Raw genomic sequence first — 24,575 nt, 5'->3', positions numbered from 1 at the left:
TTCTGTCAAACTCCCACTCAGTGACAGGCTGGACACACCGGGGGAAACATCCTGACACTGAAAGCAACAGCATCACAGGAGACATGTTGTAACAGCATGATGGGAACACAGAGGATGCTCTGGAGTCTGGACAGCTGGAGTGATTTCTACCTTAAATGGTGAATGTTACCGGCAGCACTAACATGTTTCTTATTCCAGTAGGAGCCAACCTGATTTACTGTGCTGCTACAGAGTGTGTTGTTGTTGCACCGCTGAGCTGCTAGCCACTGAACCGGAATGGTTGTTGCACCCTGAGCTGCTAGTAGCCACTGAACCGGACTGGTTGTTGCACCCTGAGCTGCTAGCCACTGAACCGGACTGGTTGTTGCACCCTGAGCTGCTAGCCACTGAACCGGAATGGTTGTTGCACCCTGAGCTGCTAGTAGCCACTGAACCTGAATGGTTGTTGCACCCTGAGCTGCTAGTAGCCACTGAACCTGAATGGTTGTTGCACCCTGAGCTGCTAGTAGCCACTGAACCGGAATGGTTGTTGCACCCTGAGCTGCTAGTAGCCACTGAACCGGAATGGTTGTTGCACCCTGAGCTGCTAGCCACTGAACCGGAATGGTTGTTGCACCCTGAGCTGCTAGTAGCCACTGAACCGGAATGGTTGTTGCACCCTGAGCTGCTAGCCACTGAACCGGAATGGTTGTTGCACCCTGAGCTGCTAGTAGCCACTGAACCGGAATGGTTGTTGCACCGCTGAGCTGGTAGCCACTGAACCTGAATGGTTGTTGCACCCTGAGCTGCTAGCCACTGAACCGGAATGGTTGTTGCACCCTGAGCTGCTAGTAGCCACTGAACCGGAATGGTTGTTGCACCCTGAGCTGCTAGTAGCCACTGAACCGGAATGGTTGTTGCACCCTGAGCTGCTAGCCACTGAACCGGAATGGTTGTTGCACCCTGAGCTGCTAGCCACTGAACCGGAATGGTTGTTGCACCCTGAGCTGCTAGTAGCCACTGAACCGGAATGGTTGTTGCACCGCTGAGCTGGTAGCCACTGAACCTGAATGGTTGTTGCACCCTGAGCTGCTAGCCACTGAACCGGAATGGTTGTTGCACCCTGAGCTGCTAGTAGCCACTGAACCTGAATGGTTGTTGCACCCTGAGCTGCTAGTAGCCACTGAACCTGAATGGTTGTTGCACCCTGAGCTGCTAGTAGCCACTGAACCGGAATGGTTGTTGCACCCTGAGCTGCTAGTAGCCACTGAACCGGAATGGTTGTTGCACCCTGAGCTGCTAGCCACTGAACCGGAATGGTTGTTGCACCCTGAGCTGCTAGTAGCCACTGAACCGGAATGGTTGTTGCACCCTGAGCTGCTAGCCACTGAACCGGAATGGTTGTTGCACCGCTGAGCTGGTAGCCACTGAACCTGAATGGTTGTTGCACCCTGAGCTGGTAGCCACTGAACCGGAATGGCGATACCAGCAGGTGATTTAAGGTGGGATGGAGGGGTGGCATCCTCTTTGTTAGAACAACGTATTAAATGCATTCCTTTTGTTAGAGGGGAAAGTCACAAAACAATGCAACTTACTAGGGATGCACCAATATGGATATTGGTATTGAGCCAATACCTAGCCCCTTTCGTGACTGCGGTTTACAAGCCTGGGGCTTTTGTGACCGCAGTCACTTGTTTATGTGACGCCACCACTTTAGAAAATACCAACCAAGCGTGAATGCGTGGATGACGTTGTGTCAAAAATATATCAGATATGAATTTCAAAAGATACCCAGCGTACAATATGGGTTTAACACAGCTTTACGGTGGGGTCTGGGAGTTGCTAATGAACAGTTTAAAACATTGTTAGGGAAAAAAAGTGGTACTCACAACGAACTCCGGCAAGATGGCGTCTTCTTCTTCTTCTGCAACTTTTTTTGTCGCATGCCTGGTGCGTCCAGCAATCACTGCGCTCCCTATCCCAAAAAAAGTTGCAGAAGAAGAAGACGCCATCTTGCCAGAGTTCGTTGTGAGTACCACTTTTTTTCCCTAACAATGTTTTAAACTGTTCATTAGCAACTCCGAGCTTCCAGACCACACTGTAAAGCTGTGTTAAACCCAAGTGGGGATCGGACGTTGTGGACAGCGACTCCTACAGGTCGGTTGGTGCGCCTGTACAGCAGAATCAGGAAGTAACGGGGCAGCGTGAGCCTCCCACGCTTTACTCCTTGCCACTGAGAGATCGCGCTGTCTGGTGAAAAGGGATATTGATCTGTTACCAGGCTAAAACAAGGTGTCACTATGGGATATTGATCTGTTACCAGGTTAAAACAAGGTGTCACTATGGGATATTGATCTGTTACCAAGCTAAAACAAGGTGTCACTATGGGATATTGATCGGTTACCAGGCTAAAACAAGGTGTCACTATGGGATATTGATCTGTTACCAGGTTAAAACAAGGTGTCACTATGGGATATTGATCTGTTACCAGGTTAAAACAAGGTGTCACTATGGGATATTGATCTGTTACCAGGCTAAAACAAGGCATCGTTATGAGATATTGATCTGTTACCAGGCATCAGTATGGGATATTGATCAGATACCAGGCTAAAACAGATCCGTCTCAAGAGAATTCAATTCAACAAAAATCAGATACCAGGAGTCATGTGAAATATGTGACATTAAAGCCAAACCACTTGATGTTCTGCATTTGAACACATTACTGCAGAAGCATGTTAGTTCTCTCTAATGGATGAAATTGATTATTTGTCAATAATTGTTGTTAAATTAAATGACCCCAAACGAATATGTCTTGGCTTAACGGTGGGGATTGGTACTCTGTATGGAACAAGGCACCTGACCCTGACCTGGTCAGGTTCGGTAGGCCAACAGCCTAAGTCAGTGGCCACAAAACAGCTGTCTTGAGCGGGGAAGGGATTTGGACACCACAAAGAAAAGTCATGATAGAAATGATCTGGAAAATGCAACTCTTGGTTAGAAATGAATGTGGGGAACAAAAAAGATGTAATCTAAAAAATAAAATAAAAGAATAAAAAGCAATAATAATATTGTTGATTATTAGTTATTCTTTAAGCTGAGCTGATAATGACTTGGTTACAGGAAGGAAAAGGGACCGACAGGTATGAGTTCCCTGAAGCCAGAGGTGGAGAAAGCTGTCAGCTAAAGCTCTCTCTCTCTCACCCCCCCCCCCCCCCTCTCTCTCTCTACTCTCACTCTACTCCTGTGCTAACACAATTAGATGGATTTCAGGAATGCTGACTAGCTGGCTTAGCTACCAGACCACCACTATAGAACCTGTTGGTTTCTGTGCAAAAACTAAAATGTTAAAGTAAGAGAGCAAAGATTAACCAAGAACATGCATGATTTGTTCACACAGTATAGAGGAATAATTAACTAACTTTCCAGTGATCTGTTGCACAAATCCTGTTGTATTCCCACATTTACATCTTTTCACAATGAATACCTAAAAAAGAAAAGTATTTTCCATTTCTTGTGACAGAGCAAAGCAGTGAAACTTACCAGGTTCCTTAACAGTTATCAGCTTCATTGTGATGTGACTTCAAACCAGGTGCTTGCAAAGAAGAAACTGCACACACGCTCCAAAGTGAATGGGTGGTGGGGCCTAGTTTGGTATATAGTCCTTTAAAAAGTACCCTGATGTTCTATGGTGAAAGGACAACAAAAATGCCACTTTCTTACATTCATCCAAATAACTCCCCAAGATGTATCTTCTCCCCAGATTCCAGTATCCAATATCCAGTCAATAAAAGGGGCGGGGCTCAGGCCCTTTAACCCTAGGAGGGAGAGAGACGGCGGACGCTGATTGGCTATGACACGCCAAGCCCACTGATCAGGAGCTTTCCCCCCCCCCCTCCCTCCCACCTAGAATCCACCAATCACAACACACCAACTGCAATCTGAGGTTTCGCAAAGAGGGCTCTCCAGACACTGTTGTAATATACAATCACCTAGCTTTATGACAAACACGTTCAAATAAGGCATATTATGACTTATGCTTTGGGATTCATGACAAATCCAATTAATGTGAACAAAGTATGTATGCAATCGACTGGGTAATAAAGGGTTTGCAGACATCAGTCGAGGGTAACAAACAAGGTCCATGCGTTGACCTTCGCATGCAATCATTTGTTTTGTGCAACACTGGTTGTGCAAGACGAGAGCTGATCACTGTGGCTCAGCCGAGCTCTGCAGCGTGTGGCTTTGGACACACATTACTCAACAACAACAACACAAAAGCGAACCACCACAATGCAATCCGGTGGCGTTGCTTTGCGCTTCGTTTTGGCAGCAAGACAACAACATTGCATCAATGCACACAACACTGTATTAAACACACTACTTACGCGGTCTGTTCCGTTTCAGCAGCGACTCCGCCCGCCTCCGGAGCCGGGCTCGCTTGGCCGCCGGCGAGGAGCCGAGGTTGTTGTTGCTGCAGGATTCCGCGTCGTCGTCATGGTGTTGCTGGTGCAGATTGTGGAAGTGTTCCAGAGGTCTGCCGGCGCCGTGGTTGGTAGTAGTTCCACTCAAGCCGTGGTTGCTGCTGCAGCCCCCGTTCGTTACATGAAAAGGTCCCGAGGAGGAGGAGGCTCGCTTCGTGTCCATCATTGACTTCGCTTGATCCATGGCTGCAGCGGCTGGAGGAGGAGGAGCAGCAGCCTGTGTGCAGAACATACACGCGTTGGACAGCGAGCGACAGCTAGCCGTGTGCTGCTGCCTACTAACTAGCTCGTTGTCTCGTACTAACTACTGTAGCTCGTTGTCTCGTACTAACTAGCTCGTTGTCTCGTACTAACTAGCTCAATATATCGTACTAAGTAGCTCAATATATCGTACTAACTAGCTCAATATATCATACTAAGTAGCTCAATATATCGTACTAAGTAGCTCAATATATCGTACTAACTAGCTCAATATATCGTACTAAGTAGCTCAATATATCTACTAACTAGCTCGTTGTCTCGTACTAAGTAGCTCAATATATCGTACTAACTAGCTCAATATATCGTACTAACTAGCTCGTTGTCTCGTACTAAGTAGCGCAATATAGCGTACTAACTAGCTCAATCGTACTAAGTAGCTCAATATATCGTACTAACTAGCTCGTTGTCTCGTACTAAGTAGCTCAATATATCGTACTAAGTAGCTCAATATATCGTACTAACTAGCTTGTTGTCTGTACTAAGTAGCTCAATATATCGTACAAACTAGCTCAATATATCGTACTAACTAGCTCGTTGTCTCGTACTAACTAGCTCAATATATCGTACTAAGTAGCTCAATATATCGTACTAAGTAGCTCAATATATCGTACAATATATCGTACTCACTAGCTCGCGGTCTCGGTGTGCAACCGGCTAACCTGCAGCACAACGCGCCACCGAAATAGTCCCGTGTGACTCAAATCGTTTGCTTGTTTTTATTATAGAAATGTATTTGAAATATTGCGCCAAAAATTAACACGTTTAATAATGCATAATATTCGTGTCAAAGATAAAAGACCGAGGTATAGCAGCAGCCAAAAAAAAAAAAAAAAAAACTACAGTTTCCTTCGAGGTCACGTCTTGCACTGAGAGTCAAACAGCCGCTGCGACGCGTCACTCACCGGAACGAACCCGTTCACCGTCTTCTCGACCGGTTTGTCTGCTGCTGCAGCGACGACAACACACAAAGACACAAGACGCTATAGTTAGGTTAATAATAATATCACTGAAATCTACACCGGTTCTATGTGAAAAGAAGCCTGCAGGCAGAACGAACGAGGCAGGCGCGGCTGTGAATGAAGCCCGAGCGCCTCGCAGTATTTATAAACACCACTGTCTGTCATCACCCCCCTATTCCACACGACGAGCCATTCTCTCCATGGTGGTAATGCTGTTCAGTCATGCGGCTGGTGTCAATATTATAGGAGTAAAGGCTAACGACGCCGTTGTTATCAATGCAATGACATTCTTCTAAAAGGCTGGGTCACGTTTTCACAGCCTCTGAGAAATAAAGACATTCTACTACCCCCCCCCCCCATATCCTAACACAAAGAAAGGAATAATGACAATATAACAACAACGAAAAACAGGATCACTGGTTCGTCGATTCGTGACAGATTACACAGAATATAATAGGTTTATTTATTTATTTTGACAGTAGCTTAGAAGTTTAAAAAAAATGTAAAAGAAAGAAGAAGAAAAAAAGACTAAACTGTAACAAATAATAGTCTTATTCTTGACGTCTCTGTTTTGCTGCCATCTTCTGGTAATAAACGGGCCTTGTCGACCAAACAGGAAAAATTGATGCTGGTGGTTCAGTGTCTTTTTATTTGTGTGCATTAGAGTCTAGACCAGTGATTCTCAAAGTGGGTTCCGGGGACGTCCAAGGGTCCTTGAGAAAGTTACAGGGGGTCCCCTGATAAATGTGGAATACTTGAGCTGTCTACCAGGTTGAGCTGTCTACCAGGTGTAGGTTGAACTGTCTACCAGGTGTCATGTATGTTGTGTATGTCATAAATGTCACTATGAATTGAAAATGGGGGACCCTGATGTAAACAAGACAAACGTCTTTCTCTGGTCTGCATCCCCTTAACAATTATGTGTATTGAGCCGTACTGTATTGTACCCATTCTGCAATCTGTTAGATAAAGTATTCATTCATTCACAATCTGTAAGTTGCTTTGGATAAAAGCATCAGCTAAATGACTAAATGTACACTCACCTTTAAGATTCATTTTAGACACTTTAAACACTACACCATATTTGATCTATTTATTACTCAAATATTTGCACTACCTCTCTACCTAATTTTAGCATTTTGTACTTTAGTTTGTATATTGTATATTTTGTATAGTGTTTGGTCTTTATTGTTCAAACTTTTTTTTTATGAAGCACAATCTTAGGAGGCTCGTACAGAACCAAGCATTTCACTGTAATGTACATGTACCTTATATGTGACAAATAAACCTTGAAACTATGAAACATGTGATATAAGATGCAGGGTCCAAGGAGTTCACTGTACACACCTTTGTGGTGGAAGATCAAGCCAGTTGTGAAATGTGTTTCTAAATAACAAGAGATACATAAATACTCTGTGATAACTAATAACAACAAGTGTATATTATGTTCATATACTGTATGATCTGTGGGCCTTATGGCATGAATGAATACGGATGTGTCAGTCCGGTGTCAGGGCAGCGTCTATTCGAATACCAACCGTTTTGCGAATCTGATTGGCCACTGACGTTTCTGGTCATGTGACATGTGCGCCCAATCGCGTGACGCGCCCATTTCCGCCCCGACCAGCAGCAAACTAAGCGCCTAAGCTTAACCGGCGAAAGAACTTGCCGTCACACGATTGGTGCACATGTCACATGACCAGAAACGTCAGTGGCCAATCAGATTTGCAAAACGCACAAAACGGTTGGTATTCGAATATAGGCGTCAGGGCAGGGTGTTTCAGAGACAGTCTGACCTCTTCTGTGATTCGCTCTGCTGAAAAGACACATAAGAAAGATAGCCAATGACAGAGGAGGAGGCAGCGACATGTGTCGTCACAGATCATGTGTATAAAAAATTTAATGAGTCAAAGTAATAGTCTTTTCTTTCAGTCTTTAGTACCCGTAATCAGTAATCAATAAAGCACCATGTTCATTTATGATCAGTCGTCCGCCTCTTCCAAATTACTACACCTCATTAACCCTTTCACTGCCACACGACAGCCGGTTAACCCTTTCACCGTGACTAATGATGCTAATGATGGAGCATCGCCGTCGGTTGTGTGATAGTAAAGGGTTAACCTTCTGTCGTGTGGCAGTGAAAAGGTTAAGTGGAGATCAAGTGTTGGCACCCTGAACTCAAACGGGGCTTAGATCAACTGTTTTGACCGTGTGTATATATAGTTAACCAAAAGTGGTGTTCTGTAAACTAAAGCACATTTTCCCTTCAGCGTCTGTGACGTCAATGATGAGACACTCATGAAGCAATCAGACGACTGAGACACCTGAGGGTATAAGATGTGGATCAACACTGCGCTGTGGGAACGACTGAGACTGGGAACATTTGAGAACGGCTGAGCGTATCAGATGAGGTCCTGGCCTTTATGCCACTAGCACACATATAACTGCCTGTCTGTTTATTTTTTTGGAAAACTTTCTTTATTTCAGGAAAAAACACAAGTTGAACATTTCAGTTTTAAATATTGTAAATTTTTCCATCTTTTTTCCTTCATTCCCCCTTCCCCTCCCTCATTCCCACCCCTCTGCCTGTCTGTTTTAAATGAATGTTTTCAGCTATACCTGGAAAATAACAGTTTGAGAACATATTTATTTACACCCCCCCCCCCCCCCAATGATGTCCTCCGACAGCAGCTGATTACATTCACCTTTCTCCTAGTCAGTGAGGTAGCGAGATCAATTCTGTGAGGTAATTGTTTCCGTCTGTCCACGCGTTTTTCTACCACGGCAGTTCTGTCCCGTCCCAACTGTAAGCCTTGCCGGTCTTGTCCATGTCCATCAGACAGCTCACAGAGCGCTGGGTGCTGAAGAGCCGGTCCTCTGGCACGTTCCTGTGGTGTGGTACGGCCAGGACAGGTTCGTGTTCACCGTCCCCGGGTGTAGAGACACGCACACCACCTTGGAAAACCACAGTCGGGGGAGGGGGGGGAGACACTTTACAGCTGAGGTATAAAACTAATACTTAAAAGAGATAGATTTGTGGACATTAAGTTGTATAAAATACTTACTAGTAGTATATTTGAAGCAATACCATTAGTTTACTCACAGACGTCCTGTGGTCCGAGTTCTGGCCCGGTTTCCGAGCGAACTGGGATGCTTTAGACGAGGCAGCAAACGGGGGTCACGGGACAACAAAGTGTTAATCCACACCATAACCTGCAGGCAAAAGGTCTAACCAGCCACAACAGAAAAAACGCAGTCCTGGCGCATTCCCTCTGCGTGATTCACGTTGGAACGAGGCCAGCGCGTAGTAACTGTGTCACACCGGTCCCAGTGCTTTCCCCCACGCTTGACTCATGTTGGACCAGGGCCCCCGGCACGTAAGCGTGTGTCCCACTGGTCCCAGCACTTTCCCCACTGCGCTTCTACTTCAGGAAGTAGAACCCATGTGTGATGCAGTCACGACGCACTGGCCGCGTTCCAACGTGAATCAAGCATAGGGAATGCGCCAGGACTGCATTTTTTCTGTTGTGGTTGGTTCAATCGTTTGCCTGCAGGTTATGGTGTGGATTTGCCCGTCTGAAGCCTCCCGGTTCACTCAGAACCGGGCCAGAACTCAGACCACAGGACCCAGTGAGTGAAGTAAGGGCATCAACTAGCGAGTAAGTCATACCACTCAATGTCCAAAGATCTGAACTATCCCTTTGAGTAATTAGTAAGAAACTGTACTTAACATTTGAACGTATTAGTTCCTTAACTCTGCTTTGTAAATTAATATGCTGATGAATGTAGAGTAGAGACAAATCAAGAGCATAAAGAGACACTTATTTTACACGTAATCTCACACACTTCCAAAAACCCTAAACAGTTTTGCACACATTCATTTAGTTTTACAGTTAGTGAGAGTAAAGGAGTTTGAATACGGCCACCAGTGATGTCATCGGGAACATAGACCTGTTCGCTGTATACTTCAGACTCAGTGTGCGCGCGCATCACTGGAGCAGAAAGGAACGTAATCCTGGTCAGAACAACGGCGCAGACTACAATATATCTGCATTTGTTAGCCATGCTAGCGATCTAAACAATCAATCCATGCCAAAGCTAGAAAGGTGAAAGACTCACACTCACAGCCATGCTGATTTGGCAAAGTAACATCCAGCCGTTTTCGTTTGAAACTACTTTTAGTCAGGGGAGTGCCATGGTTTCTCCATAGAGCCCCGTCGTATTCTTTTAGCGCAGCAGCTCGCGCAGGTCCGGGACGACTTAGTCACGTGACTCAGTTGGTATTGCTGATTGGCTCGAACACGGTATGTTTGTATACAGCGAACAGGTCTATTGAATCCTTGTTTTGTGTTAATTACAGCTCAATGATAAGATATCAGTCCCTAGAAAAAATTTAAAAGTTATTATTATAAGACAAGGTAAGCTATTTGTTCATCTATATCATTTCATGGAGCTGTAATTAACACAAAACAAGGATCCAATGCCCCCGATGACATCACTGGTGGCCATATTAAAACTAATTTACTCTCAATAACTGTCAAACCAAATGAATGTGTACAAAACCGATTCAAGTTTTTGGATGTGTGTGATATTATATGCAGGATAAATTGGCATAATTTTTTGGTGAAATTACCCTTTAACATGCCACTAGGCGGCCACTTTACAGAGACACGTCTTAGTACATTTTTAGCAAGGGTGGTCCCAGTGGGAGTCCTGCCAGCGTTCGTGGCGTGCTCTACTCAATAAACTACATGCTCAGGTCCACAAAAACACATCTCAACTGATAAGCAGTTCTAAATAAGACATTTTATGAATAAATAAGGGTTGAATCAGTTCAGAAGTTTTGAACTATTGCCTCAATCAAACAGGACAGTTGACTTTGGCGAGATAAATAAATAGGTCAATATGTTTGAATGACCTCTTTTAATCTTAATCTGGTACCAACAGCTGTGGAGTCAGGTGAGCTTTACACGTTGTTACTTATTACCTATAAACCTCATGTAGTCACTATAATAATGCAGGACCTGTTGCAGAGGTCTTTATTCGGCATGCAACGACACTCAATGTTTTAGTGGTACACACAGCGGTTAGTATAGCACACACACCGGAACACAGACGCATGCATTGTCTCTTTTAGGATCGCAGATGCGATTCGTATCTGCGATTAACCCATCCCGTCGTCCTTGCCCCCCAAGGGCAGCCGGGAGCAGACAGGCGTCAACGTGAGCCGTGCCAGGGGACCAATCCAAGTGCTCCTGTCCGTCTTCGTCAAGGACGCCACAGGGCGGGCCATACTTTTTTTTTTTGGAAAATCAATCGAGTGGGGTGTCTAAAATATGTGTTTTTTTGTGGGGAATTCAAATATGGGATTATTCTTCTAATCGGATAACTCCTACCTACATTGTTTTGGATTTCAAAATGGCCGATTTGACAATTTTTCACCCCTTGGCCATACATGGATGCCAACATGAATCTGAAGGAAATCCTAACATGCAAGGTGTCTAAATGATGTGTTTCTTAATGGGGAATTCAAATATGAGGTCATTTTTGGGATAGGATAAATATAACCTGCATAATTTTGGATTTCAAAATGGCTGATTTTACCATTTGAACCCATTGGTATTGTATTACAAAATTGCAAAGATAAAAAATATATGGGAAATCATTTATAATGACAAAGCCATCAAATTTATTAACAAGTGAACTGTATATAACTGGATACAACTCCAAAGATCAATAATAATAATACTAACAATAATAAATTGTATTTGTAATGCACACAAACACCTAAGTGCTAAATCTCGATCTCCTGACTTCTTGAACTTTGCCAGGTTCCAATATCTTGATTGGACTCATTCTTGGATGGCAAGATCTCCTACTGTACTGCTTTAGCCACCAACCTACAAACACAAACTTAAAGTCAACGTCAGCCATAAATAGGTGAGCTCTTTCCAGAACTACTCAGCAGAAACCTCTGTAACCATTTTAACAAACGTCTCAATGTATTGAGAAAATCCATGGGGCTCCATCAATCCTCTATCTTCTTAAAACATTGGAAAGGCAGGGGATGGAAAAGAAGGCAGAGAAAAGGAGAAGGGGCAAAGAAGAAAGCTTTGCAGCAGCAGACAAGGTTGCCAGGAAGGATGTTGAGAGCTTCCTTACAGTCCCTGAAGTTGAGCTCATTCCTGAAACTGACCCTGCAGCTTCAGCAAAGCTACGGAAAAATTATGATGAGATTCCAAACATCGCTCTTGCTAGTGTAAGGTATGGCATAGGTCTAAGGCCAACTGCAGCTATAGCAACTGCAGCTCTGATTGATGCAGGACTCATCTTAGAAGATGACACAAGTAAAGTGATTGATAAGAACAAGGTTAATAGAGCACAAGAAAAGTTGATGCAAGAGCTGGGGGAAGAGTTTGAGGAGAAGTGCAGGGAGGAGGGGGGGATCTCCTGTATCCTCTTTGATGGGCGGATTGACATGACCAATGTGATGATGGAAGCTGAGGGCAGTGACCAATCTTTTCCTGCAAAGATCAAGGAAGAACACTATAGTGTTGCTAGTGAGCCTGGCAGCAACTATCTGTTCCACTTTACACCAGAGAAAGCAACTAAAGAGGAGTCCCATGCAGAGAAGATTGCTAAGGTCCTGTTTGCCTGGCTGAAAGAGAGAGGTTCTGATAAGACCTTGTGGGCCATTGGAGGAGACTCGACCAATGTCAACACTGGAGTGAAGGCAGGTGTAATGCGGAAGCTGGAGCTGCACCTGGGGAGAAAGCTGGTCTGGTTGGTGTGCAACCTGCACACTGGTGAACTTCCACTGCGCCGTCTCATTGTTGAAGTTGATGGGGCTACTCTGTCAGACAACAAATTGTCTGGGCCAATAGGACAGCTCCTTGATTCTGTTACAGACTTGGAGATCAATCCTAACTTCACCAGGATCTTTCTTGGCCCTCCGCTGATCAAGCTGCCTGAGAAGATCATTCAAGATCTCTCAACTGATCAACACTATGGCTATAAGCTGGTCTGTGCAATCAGGGATGGAGTGCTTTCTGCAAGGCTGGCTCTGCTGGAGATTGGACCGGTAAACCACAGCCGCTGGCTCACCACAGCAAACAGACTCCTCAGGCTCTGGGTGTCAAAGCATCAACTTAAAGAAAGAACCTGAATAATCTACAATGCATTGTGGAATTCATCATTAGAGTGTATTATCCATGTTGGTTCAACATGAAGGTCAAGCACTCCTGGATCGAAGGGCCTAGGCACATCCTGTTTCAGCTGGACTGCCTCAAGTCTCAGAGGAAGGAGGTGCTGGATGTTGTGATGCCAACTGTGAGAAGATCTGCTTGGTATGCCCACAGTGAAGCCATCCTCCAAACACTGCTGTGCTCTGAGGATCAAAAAGAGAGAATTGAGGGGGTGGAGAGAATCCTGGCCATCAGGGGAGAGGGGGATCCAGACACTCAGCTGGGAGACTCCTGTGTCAGGATCAGAAGAACACCTAACATCAATAGTGACGCTTCCAGCATTGGTGGCTTAATCAGCTGGTCAGAAGATTTGTCAGAGCCACCTCTCACCTGCTCCCTAAGCACCTCCGAGGTGAATAACTTAATCAACACCCCCATGGAGGTTCTCGACTGGCCTTGCCACACACAAAGCATCGAGAGGGTTGTTAAAGTGGTGACTGAGGCCTCTGCTAAGTACTTTTCACAAGAAAAAAGGGATGGAGGGATCAGGGCTCAGGAGACCAGCAGGAGGCTGATGTCCAAGAATGAATCCAAGCAGGACTTGTGCAACCTGATCAAATTTAAGAAGATAGAGGATTGATGGAGCCCCATGGATTTTCTCAATACATTGAGACGTTTGTTAAAATGGTTACAGAGGTTTCTGCTGAGTAGTTCTGGAAAGAGCTCACCTATTTATGGCTGACGTTGACTTTAAGTTTGTGTTTGTAGGTTGGTGGCTAAAGCAGTACAGTAGGAGATCTTGCCATCCAAGAATGAGTCCAATCAAGATATTGGAACCTGGCAAAGTTCAAGAAGTCAGGAGATCGAGATTTAGCACTTAGGTGTTTGTGTGCATTACAAATACAATTTATTATTGTTAGTATTATTATTATTATTGATCTTTGGAGTTGTATCCAGTTATATACAGTTCACTTGTTAATAAATTTGATGGCTTTGTCATTATAAATGATTTCCCATATATTTGTTATCTTTGCAATTTTGTAATACAATACCAATGGGTTCAAATGGTAAAATCAGCCATTTTGAAATCCAAAATTATGCAGGTTATATTTATCCTATCCCATATTTGAATTCCCCATTAAGAAACACATCATTTAGACACCTTGCATGTTAGGATTTCCTTCAGATTCATGTTGGCATCCATGTATGGCCAAGGGGTGAAAAATGGTAAAATCGGCCATTTTGAAATCCAAAATGATGTAGGATAGAGTTATCCTATCCCAAAAATGAACTCATATTTGAATTCCCCATTAAGAAACACATCATTTAGACACCTTGCATGTTAGGATTTCCTTCAGATTCATGTTGGCATCCATGTATGGCCAAGGGGTGAAAAATGGTCAAATCGGCCATTTTGAAATCCAAAACAATGTAGGTAGGAGTTATCCGATTAGAAAAATAATCTCATATTTGAATTCCCCACAAAAAAACACGTATTTTAGACACCCCACTCGATTGATTTTTTGCCCTACGTCGCCACAGCGTTAGCGATCTGTTGTTGTGCATGTTTTTCCATTGGGTTTATCTTATCGGGGGGAAACCCTTGCGAGCACGGGGAGAACATGCAAACTCCACACAGAAAGGCCTGGGAGATACCCCACCTGGGTAACTGGCATCATGGAAACCTGGTCCCCAAGCGGGAATCGAACCCTGGACCTTCTTGCTGTGAGGCGACAGTGTTAACCACTACACCACCGTGCCGCCTATAACCACTACACCACCGTGGCCATGAACCACTGGACTTGTAAATAGTAAATGGTGCAATTATAGTGCTTTTATCCGAAGCGCTTTACAATAGTTTGTTCCTCACATTCACCCATTCACTCACATTCACACACCGATGGCGGAGGCAACCATGCAAGGTGCCAACCTGCACATCGGGAGCAATTAGGGGTTAAGTGACTTGCTCAAGGACACTTCGACACCCTGCCTGGGAGGAGTGGACTGGGAATCCAACCTGGAACCTTCCGACTACCAGACGACTGCTCTGCCTCCTGAGCCACTGCCAGAGTTTAGCCGTGTCGTGGCCTGTCTGGAACACAGTGAGCGTCTCCATTGTCTTTAGAACCAGGCCAGACCTGACTGAGACAGACACCTTTCACGACCTGGTCAAAGCTGACTGGGACTGTTGTATCAGCATGGTTTGGCTTGTGTACCACAGCTGGTGGTGTGCATTTTTAAAGGTTGCCTAGTTTTTGAATTAGTGTGGATTAGTGGATTGGTGTGTGAGATTATGTGCAAAATATTATTTTTGGGTGGAGTGTTAACAACAAGTCAATAGTCTGTTCACATATTAGTTCCGTATTGACTCTGCTTCATCTGTAAACAACTGAACCCTAACAAACAATATAACTTATATTTTCGAGTATATATATTACTGTCACGACGAGGTCAGAGGAGTTTGATCATATTTACTGAGGATGATATTATAAAGATAATATTGATATTTTAACATTTAAAAACATAATACATGATCATGCTATTCATTTTGTGTGGTGTGTTACAACAATAAATAACTAAATGTTCTGAATAAATAACAATGTTGAAATTGAGAAGTTTGGACAAATTCTTTTTACAACTGAAATAATAAAAAAGTATTACAGAGAGAGTTAAGTACCGAAAAGGGGTACCGTTAGGTAACGATACCAAATTCCAGGAACTGGTACTGGTGAACGGTGTGAATGGTACCCAACCCTAATCTCTACACCTTTACCGTCATTGAGATGCAAGGGTCTATATGAATATGCAAATTGCCAACAAGCACCCATTACAGTTTTTTACGATTGCTTTGACTCATTTTGCACAGCAGAATTTCAATGTACAAAACTCAAAATGCAAATTACCAAACAAACATACTCTAAGATACTAAATGCTATGCTTACATATAACATGCAAACTCATAATCCTAAATTCTAAACTGACTTGCAGAATTCTTACCTTAAAACATTATATCCTACTGTATGTGTAAGTGCAAAACTGTTAATACAAAGTGCCAAACTCTAAATCATATGCTCCATTCTCAGAATACAGCCACCTCATATTACAACAATGTTCAATAGCTTATTACTACAAATGCAGATCACTAAATCAATTCAACAGCTGTTTGTACTAATGTGATTGATTGAAATTGATTGAAAAGTTTATTAACAGATTGCAGAATGGGTACAGTACAGTACAGCTCAATACATACAATTGTTAAGGGAATGCAGACCAGAGAAAGACTTTCGTCTTGTTTACATCAGGGTCCCCCATTTTCAATTCATCATAACATATATGACATACATGACATACAGATAGACAGTACTGCTACATCTAGACATTTATGACATATCAGATTTGCAAATACAGTACTGTTTGTGATACAAAAAGTGTCCAGAAAAAGAGTGTATATACATTTGACGTAGAAACTGTACATTGGGGAGGTTGGGTGGGTGGGGTGGGGTTTGGGGACACACACACTGTACACTGTACACTGGAATACTGACAAAGCCATACTTGGTCATTTACTGTACAACTGGGTTAGGACATTTGTAGGGGCCAGTTTCGAATTGCAGTCTCCCGTAGGTGTTCTTTGAGAGTGTTTTTGAAAGTGGGTAGTGATTCACATTCCTTTATAGCTTTGGGTAGGGCATTCCACATTGATGTGGCATAATTGCGAAACGTGTTTAGTCCCTTGTTTGAGCCGAATCTGGGTTTAACATGATTTGTGGAGCTCCCTCTGGTGTTGTGATCATGGTATTCACTGACCTTTGGGAAGTATTTTGACATGTACATGGGTACCTTGGTCGCGTAGTGTATCTTGTAGACCAGGCCCATTGCAAGTTGCTGTACTCTGTCGTCTACTCTAAGCCATCCTAGGTTGTCAAAGTGGGCAGGGGTGAGGTGGGTTCTAGGAGTAAGGTCAAGCAGTAGTCTGACCAGTTTGTTTTGAGATGTTTGTAATTTTGTTTTTAGCGCCTTTGAGGTGCTTTGATGCCAGAGTCTTCAGGGTATTCTTGTTTACCAGAGAGGAGATCCGGTACAAGAATCGAGTTTGTTGGTTGACTCTTTTTATTACATTGGATGCCATTTTGTCACAGGAAAGATTAGCCTCTAGGATGGAACCCAGGTAGGTAATTTCATCTTTCCTTGTGACAATATTGTCACCCACTGTAACCGAGAAGCCGTCGGTCTTGCTGAGTTTGTTATTTGAACCGAAGAGAATGGACTCTGTTTTGCCCATGTGTAAATAATGATAGTTTGTTGTCGGCAAGCCATATGCAGATTTTGCCTATGCAGGGCTTTTTCAACCTGTAACTTGTTCTTGTCAGAGACCAGCAGGGCTGAGTCGTCCGCAAACAGGAACAAGTTGCAGTCACAAGCTGACAACATGTCATTTGCATAAATTAGGAATAGTAGCGGTCCTAGTATGCTTCCTTGTGGAACACCACAGCTGTGAGGGGGGGGGGATAGGGTACCGTTTACCTCCACCATCTGTTCTCTCCCCTCCAGGTAGGATTGTATCCAGCTCACTGATAGACTAGTCTCATTACCTTCAACAACCTTGCCCAGGTAGGGCGGCTACGTGGCGTAGTGGGCAAGGCGCTCGCCACGAATGCAGAGACGCTGGGCTCGCCTGTTCGAGCCCGGCACTCCACATTGCTTTCAGTTTAGCTGGTCGTTCATACTAATACACATTGGCCGTATTAGGAGGTGGGAAACTGATGGTGGGGATCGGGCGTTGTGGACAGCGACTCCTACAGGTCGGTTGGTGCGCCTGCGCTGTAGAATCAGGAAGTATCGGGGGCAGCGTGAGCCTCCCACGCGTTACTCCTCGCCACTGAGAGATCGAGCTGCGCAGGTGAAAAGATGCGACTGCTGTTACCTCAAGTACCGGAGGGGACTTGTGCTATGTATGACTTAGTCCACATTGCAGCCGGCTTGTGGGAGGCAAGAAACAGCGTTCGTGACAGGGGAGGGTTGAATTGGATGATGCGAAATTGGGATGGGAGAAAATATAGAAAATGGGGAGAAAAAGTGGATAAAAAAAAAAAAACCTTGCCCAGGTGAGTAGCATTGCAACAAAATTATTTCTTCACCACTACATAAAAGGATGCTTAGAAACCTGAAGAAAGGAGCAACATGGAGCAAGTCGGTGCAGCTGAGGTTGGCAACGAAGGACAGGGTCGTGGCCAAGGAGGCAGAAGAACATCTGTCTCAAATTAAATTATAGCCACAATTGTTGACCACGTAATACACGTATTATACTGTAAACTGAGGACTAACACTGGCTGAAGCTGGCAGGGTGGTGCAGCCAAACGTGAACAGGTCAACGGTGGCATCCATTATAAGAATCTTTACAGTAAGAGAGATAATCGGTAAGTCAATATGTGCATATTACTGTACCGTAACTGTATATTGAAATTACAGTAATTGTAAAAATTATATTGTTGTCTGTTACAGTATATTTCATAAATACTAAAGGTGTGGGTGTGAATAATTTTTGTAATTGTTATCTTTACTGTACATTAGAACTGAACGAGCGCCACCAAGTGGAGGACGTGGCCGTCTTCTCTCTGTGCAGCCGGAGAGGGCACTTGTAGACATGGCGGTCAGATATGACGTAGATGAAATCCTTTGGCCAAATGCTGAGGAGAGGCAAGGTGCTGCTTGAGCACCATAATGTTTTCTTTTTTTCGTCCTTTAACTTTTTTTTTTTTTTTTTACTTCACAATAGTTTGTTTACTGTAACTGTTTTAGTTTTTACTGTACAAAACAGAGCACTACTGTATGTATTTTTCTTTACTGTAACGATTAAACTTAAAATAATCAAATATTTTGTTTGTCTTTCATAAAAACACAAGCACTATACTGGAGTCTATCACAGGGGTTATGAGGAAATGTCCATTGCATAGTCTCTTTTGGTAACATGTATTTAGTGTTTTACTGCATTATTTGATAATGGCCGTTGTATTTGAAAAGTGCACAAAACTTCAGCGATTAACATATCCACTGTTCTGACACTATGATAAACGTTAACATGAAATATAATCTAATTTGGTTCAGTTGTTCACTTAATTGTTTGAAATGTTCTGTTGCTGTGATAAACTTTTGCATAATACTATTCTCTGATTTGACACTGGTATTTTGATGTTGCATGCTATATTACATTTTGAACCCAAAATGAGCAGTATAGCATTCTGTGTCAAGAGTTTTTCATATTGAAACGCTGATGTGCAAAATGAGTCAAAGCAATCGTAAAAAACAAAACTGTAATATTCACCAGTAATTCCAAATCGCCAGCTTATATTCTTTCAAGAAAGATCAAGACCTACTCAGCTGTCTGTGTAGCTGAAGCCAACGGTGTCAAGTTGCCACATGTTGGACCATGAGAGCTTCGGCCTGTTAGTGACATCACACATGCAACTCCAGGGGAAGAGAAGAGTGTGGAAACGGTATAGTCTGTATAGTCAAAGTCATGCCTCCAAGAGGAGTTAACCATAAAAAAAACATGTTTTTGAGCGGAGGGGATCTTTAAAACGGGGGCAGAAATGGATACTGAATGACAATAGTCAAACATAATTGTCAAACATAAAGTCACATGAGTTACCTTGGGTCGACCGCGTCCCAGCTCGATGGACAGGTTTCTGGTGGCCATGTTGAGGGCTGCTTTGGACATCCTGTAGCTGTACCAGCCTCCAAGACCTGGAGACAGAGAGAGAGAGAGAGAGAGAGAGAGAGAGAGAGAGAGAGAGAGAGAGAGAGAGAGAGAGAGAGAGAGAGAGAGAGAGAGAGAGAGAGAGAGAGAGAGAGAGAGAGAGAGAGAGAGAGAGAGAGAGAGAGAGAGAGAGAGAGAGAGATTTCCCATATATTTGTTATCTTTGCAATTTTGTAATACAATACCAATGGGTTCAAATGGTAAAATCAGCCATTTTGAAATCCAAAATTATGCAGGTTATATTTATCCTATCCCATATTTGAATTCCCCATTAAGAAACACATCATTTAGACACCTTGCATGTTAGGATTTCCTTCAGATTCATGTTGGCATCCATGTATGGCCAAGGGGTGAAAAATGGTAAAATCGGCCATTTTGAAATCCAAAATGATGTAGGATAGAGTTATCCTATCCCAAAAATGAACTCATATTTGAATTCCCCATTAAGAAACACATCATTTAGACACCTTGCATGTTAGGATTTCCTTCAGATTCATGTTGGCATCCATGTATGGCCAAGGGGTGAAAAATGGTCAAATCGGCCATTTTGAAATCCAAAACAATGTAGGTAGGAGTTATCCGATTAGAAAAATAATCTCATATTTGAATTCCCCACAAAAAAACACGTATTTTAGACACCCCACTCGATTGATTTTTTGCCCTACGTCGCCACAGCGTTAGCGATCTGTTGTTGTGCATGTTTTTCCATTGGGTTTATCTTATCGGGGGGAAACCCTTGCGAGCACGGGGAGAACATGCAAACTCCACACAGAAAGGCCTGGGAGATACCCCACCTGGGTAACTGGCATCATGGAAACCTGGTCCCCAAGCGGGAATCGAACCCTGGACCTTCTTGCTGTGAGGCGACAGTGTTAACCACTACACCACCGTGCCGCCTATAACCACTACACCACCGTGGCCATGAACCACTGGACTTGTAAATAGTAAATGGTGCAATTATAGTGCTTTTATCCGAAGCGCTTTACAATAGTTTGTTCCTCACATTCACCCATTCACTCACATTCACACACCGATGGCGGAGGCAACCATGCAAGGTGCCAACCTGCACATCGGGAGCAATTAGGGGTTAAGTGACTTGCTCAAGGACACTTCGACACCCTGCCTGGGAGGAGTGGACTGGGAATCCAACCTGGAACCTTCCGACTACCAGACGACTGCTCTGCCTCCTGAGCCACTGCCAGAGTTTAGCCGTGTCGTGGCCTGTCTGGAACACAGTGAGCGTCTCCATTGTCTTTAGAACCAGGCCAGACCTGACTGAGACAGACACCTTTCACGACCTGGTCAAAGCTGACTGGGACTGTTGTATCAGCATGGTTTGGCTTGTGTACCACAGCTGGTGGTGTGCATTTTTAAAGGTTGCCTAGTTTTTGAATTAGTGTGGATTAGTGGATTGGTGTGTGAGATTATGTGCAAAATATTATTTTTGGGTGGAGTGTTAACAACAAGTCAATAGTCTGTTCACATATTAGTTCCGTATTGACTCTGCTTCATCTGTAAACAACTGAACCCTAACAAACAATATAACTTATATTTTCGAGTATATATATTACTGTCACGACGAGGTCAGAGGAGTTTGATCATATTTACTGAGGATGATATTATAAAGATAATATTGATATTTTAACATTTAAAAACATAATACATGATCATGCTATTCATTTTGTGTGGTGTGTTACAACAATAAATAACTAAATGTTCTGAATAAATAACAATGTTGAAATTGAGAAGTTTGGACAAATTCTTTTTACAACTGAAATAATAAAAAAGTATTACAGAGAGAGTTAAGTACCGAAAAGGGGTACCGTTAGGTAACGATACCAAATTCCAGGAACTGGTACTGGTGAACGGTGTGAATGGTACCCAACCCTAATCTCTACACCTTTACCGTCATTGAGATGCAAGGGTCTATATGAATATGCAAATTGCCAACAAGCACCCATTACAGTTTTTTACGATTGCTTTGACTCATTTTGCACAGCAGAATTTCAATGTACAAAACTCAAAATGCAAATTACCAAACAAACATACTCTAAGATACTAAATGCTATGCTTACATATAACATGCAAACTCATAATCCTAAATTCTAAACTGACTTGCAGAATTCTTACCTTAAAACATTATATCCTACTGTATGTGTAAGTGCAAAACTGTTAATACAAAGTGCCAAACTCTAAATCATATGCTCCATTCTCAGAATACAGCCACCTCATATTACAACAATGTTCAATAGCTTATTACTACAAATGCAGATCACTAAATCAATTCAACAGCTGTTTGTACTAATGTGATTGATTGAAATTGATTGAAAAGTTTATTAACAGATTGCAGAATGGGTACAGTACAGTACAGCTCAATACATACAATTGTTAAGGGAATGCAGACCAGAGAAAGACTTTCGTCTTGTTTACATCAGGGTCCCCCATTTTCAATTCATCATAACATATATGACATACATGACATACAGATAGACAGTACTGCTACATCTAGACATTTATGACATATCAGATTTGCAAATACAGTACTGTTTGTGATACAAAAAGTGTCCAGAAAAAGAGTGTATATACATTTGACGTAGAAACTGTACATTGGGGAGGTTGGGTGGGTGGGGTGGGGTTTGGGGACACACACACTGTACACTGTACACTGGAATACTGACAAAGCCATACTTGGTCATTTACTGTACAACTGGGTTAGGACATTTGTAGGGGCCAGTTTCGAATTGCAGTCTCCCGTAGGTGTTCTTTGAGAGTGTTTTTGAAAGTGGGTAGTGATTCACATTCCTTTATAGCTTTGGGTAGGGCATTCCACATTGATGTGGCATAATTGCGAAACGTGTTTAGTCCCTTGTTTGAGCCGAATCTGGGTTTAACATGATTTGTGGAGCTCCCTCTGGTGTTGTGATCATGGTATTCACTGACCTTTGGGAAGTATTTTGACATGTACATGGGTACCTTGGTCGCGTAGTGTATCTTGTAGACCAGGCCCATTGCAAGTTGCTGTACTCTGTCGTCTACTCTAAGCCATCCTAGGTTGTCAAAGTGGGCAGGGGTGAGGTGGGTTCTAGGAGTAAGGTCAAGCAGTAGTCTGACCAGTTTGTTTTGAGATGTTTGTAATTTTGTTTTTAGCGCCTTTGAGGTGCTTTGATGCCAGAGTCTTCAGGGTATTCTTGTTTACCAGAGAGGAGATCCGGTACAAGAATCGAGTTTGTTGGTTGACTCTTTTTATTACATTGGATGCCATTTTGTCACAGGAAAGATTAGCCTCTAGGATGGAACCCAGGTAGGTAATTTCATCTTTCCTTGTGACAATATTGTCACCCACTGTAACCGAGAAGCCGTCGGTCTTGCTGAGTTTGTTATTTGAACCGAAGAGAATGGACTCTGTTTTGCCCATGTGTAAATAATGATAGTTTGTTGTCGGCAAGCCATATGCAGATTTTGCCTATGCAGGGCTTTTTCAACCTGTAACTTGTTCTTGTCAGAGACCAGCAGGGCTGAGTCGTCCGCAAACAGGAACAAGTTGCAGTCACAAGCTGACAACATGTCATTTGCATAAATTAGGAATAGTAGCGGTCCTAGTATGCTTCCTTGTGGAACACCACAGCTGTGAGGGGGGGGGGATAGGGTACCGTTTACCTCCACCATCTGTTCTCTCCCCTCCAGGTAGGATTGTATCCAGCTCACTGATAGACTAGTCTCATTACCTTCAACAACCTTGCCCAGGTAGGGCGGCTACGTGGCGTAGTGGGCAAGGCGCTCGCCACGAATGCAGAGACGCTGGGCTCGCCTGTTCGAGCCCGGCACTCCACATTGCTTTCAGTTTAGCTGGTCGTTCATACTAATACACATTGGCCGTATTAGGAGGTGGGAAACTGATGGTGGGGATCGGGCGTTGTGGACAGCGACTCCTACAGGTCGGTTGGTGCGCCTGCGCTGTAGAATCAGGAAGTATCGGGGGCAGCGTGAGCCTCCCACGCGTTACTCCTCGCCACTGAGAGATCGAGCTGCGCAGGTGAAAAGATGCGACTGCTGTTACCTCAAGTACCGGAGGGGACTTGTGCTATGTATGACTTAGTCCACATTGCAGCCGGCTTGTGGGAGGCAAGAAACAGCGTTCGTGACAGGGGAGGGTTGAATTGGATGATGCGAAATTGGGATGGGAGAAAATATAGAAAATGGGGAGAAAAAGTGGATAAAGAAAAAAAAAACCTTGCCCAGGTGAGTAGCATTGCAACAAAATTATTTCTTCACCACTACATAAAAGGATGCTTAGAAACCTGAAGAAAGGAGCAACATGGAGCAAGTCGGTGCAGCTGAGGTTGGCAACGAAGGACAGGGTCGTGGCCAAGGAGGCAGAAGAACATCTGTCTCAAATTAAATTATAGCCACAATTGTTGACCACGTAATACACGTATTATACTGTAAACTGAGGACTAACACTGGCTGAAGCTGGCAGGGTGGTGCAGCCAAACGTGAACAGGTCAACGGTGGCATCCATTATAAGAATCTTTACAGTAAGAGAGATAATCGGTAAGTCAATATGTGCATATTACTGTACCGTAACTGTATATTGAAATTACAGTAATTGTAAAAAATTATATTGTTGTCTGTTACAGTATATTTCATAAATACTAAAGGTGTGGGCTGTGAATAATTTTTGTAATTGTTATCTTTACTGTACATTAGAACTGAACGAGCGCCACCAAGTGGAGGACGTGGCCGTCTTCTCTCTGTGCAGCCGGAGAGGGCACTTGTAGACATGGCGGTCAGATATGACGTAGATGAAATCCTTTGGCCAAATGCTGAGGAGAGGCAAGGTGCTGCTTGAGCACCATAATGTTTTCTTTTTTTCGTCCTTTAACTTTTTTTTTTTTTTTTTTACTTCACAATAGTTTGTTTACTGTAACTGTTTTAGTTTTTACTGTACAAAACA

General features: G+C 43.4%; 2 protein-coding genes across 3 annotated transcripts in view; both read right to left on the bottom strand.

The window, feature by feature from the left end:
- Positions 1 to 5,787, bottom strand: part of pank1a (pantothenate kinase 1a) — a 64,158-nt gene extending 58,371 nt beyond the window's left edge. The window contains exons 1-2 of one of the 2 annotated variants that reach the window (XM_084321028.1): positions 5,624 to 5,787; positions 4,365 to 4,677 (exon numbers count right to left, since the gene is read on the bottom strand). In XM_084321028.1, the coding sequence (XP_084177154.1) occupies positions 4,365 to 4,644 (280 nt within the window). In that variant the 5' untranslated portion in view covers positions 4,645 to 4,677; positions 5,624 to 5,787. Of the gene's footprint in view, positions 1 to 1,868; positions 1,955 to 4,364; positions 4,678 to 5,623 lie in introns of those variants that run through there. The other variant, XM_084321029.1, reaches the window with a different exon arrangement.
- A 2,574-nt stretch (positions 5,788 to 8,361) lies between these two features.
- The window catches only part of LOC311234555 (uncharacterized protein), a gene marked incomplete at its 5' end in the record, with an annotated part of 132,503 nt that continues 116,289 nt past the window's right edge, over positions 8,362 to 24,575 (bottom strand). The window contains 4 exon segments of the mRNA XM_084321804.1: positions 8,362 to 8,576; positions 8,579 to 8,635; positions 19,514 to 19,608; positions 24,083 to 24,149. Of these exon segments, the coding sequence (XP_084177930.1) occupies positions 8,457 to 8,576; positions 8,579 to 8,635; positions 19,514 to 19,608; positions 24,083 to 24,149 (339 nt within the window). The 3' untranslated portion in view covers positions 8,362 to 8,456.

Source organism: Notolepis coatsorum, assembly GCF_963971535.1.
Source record: "Notolepis coatsorum genome assembly, chromosome: 9".
NCBI lineage: Eukaryota > Metazoa > Chordata > Actinopteri > Aulopiformes > Paralepididae > Notolepis > Notolepis coatsorum.
The sequence above is the reverse complement of the archived record's forward strand: the minus strand, read 5'-3'. Positions and strand labels throughout refer to the sequence as shown.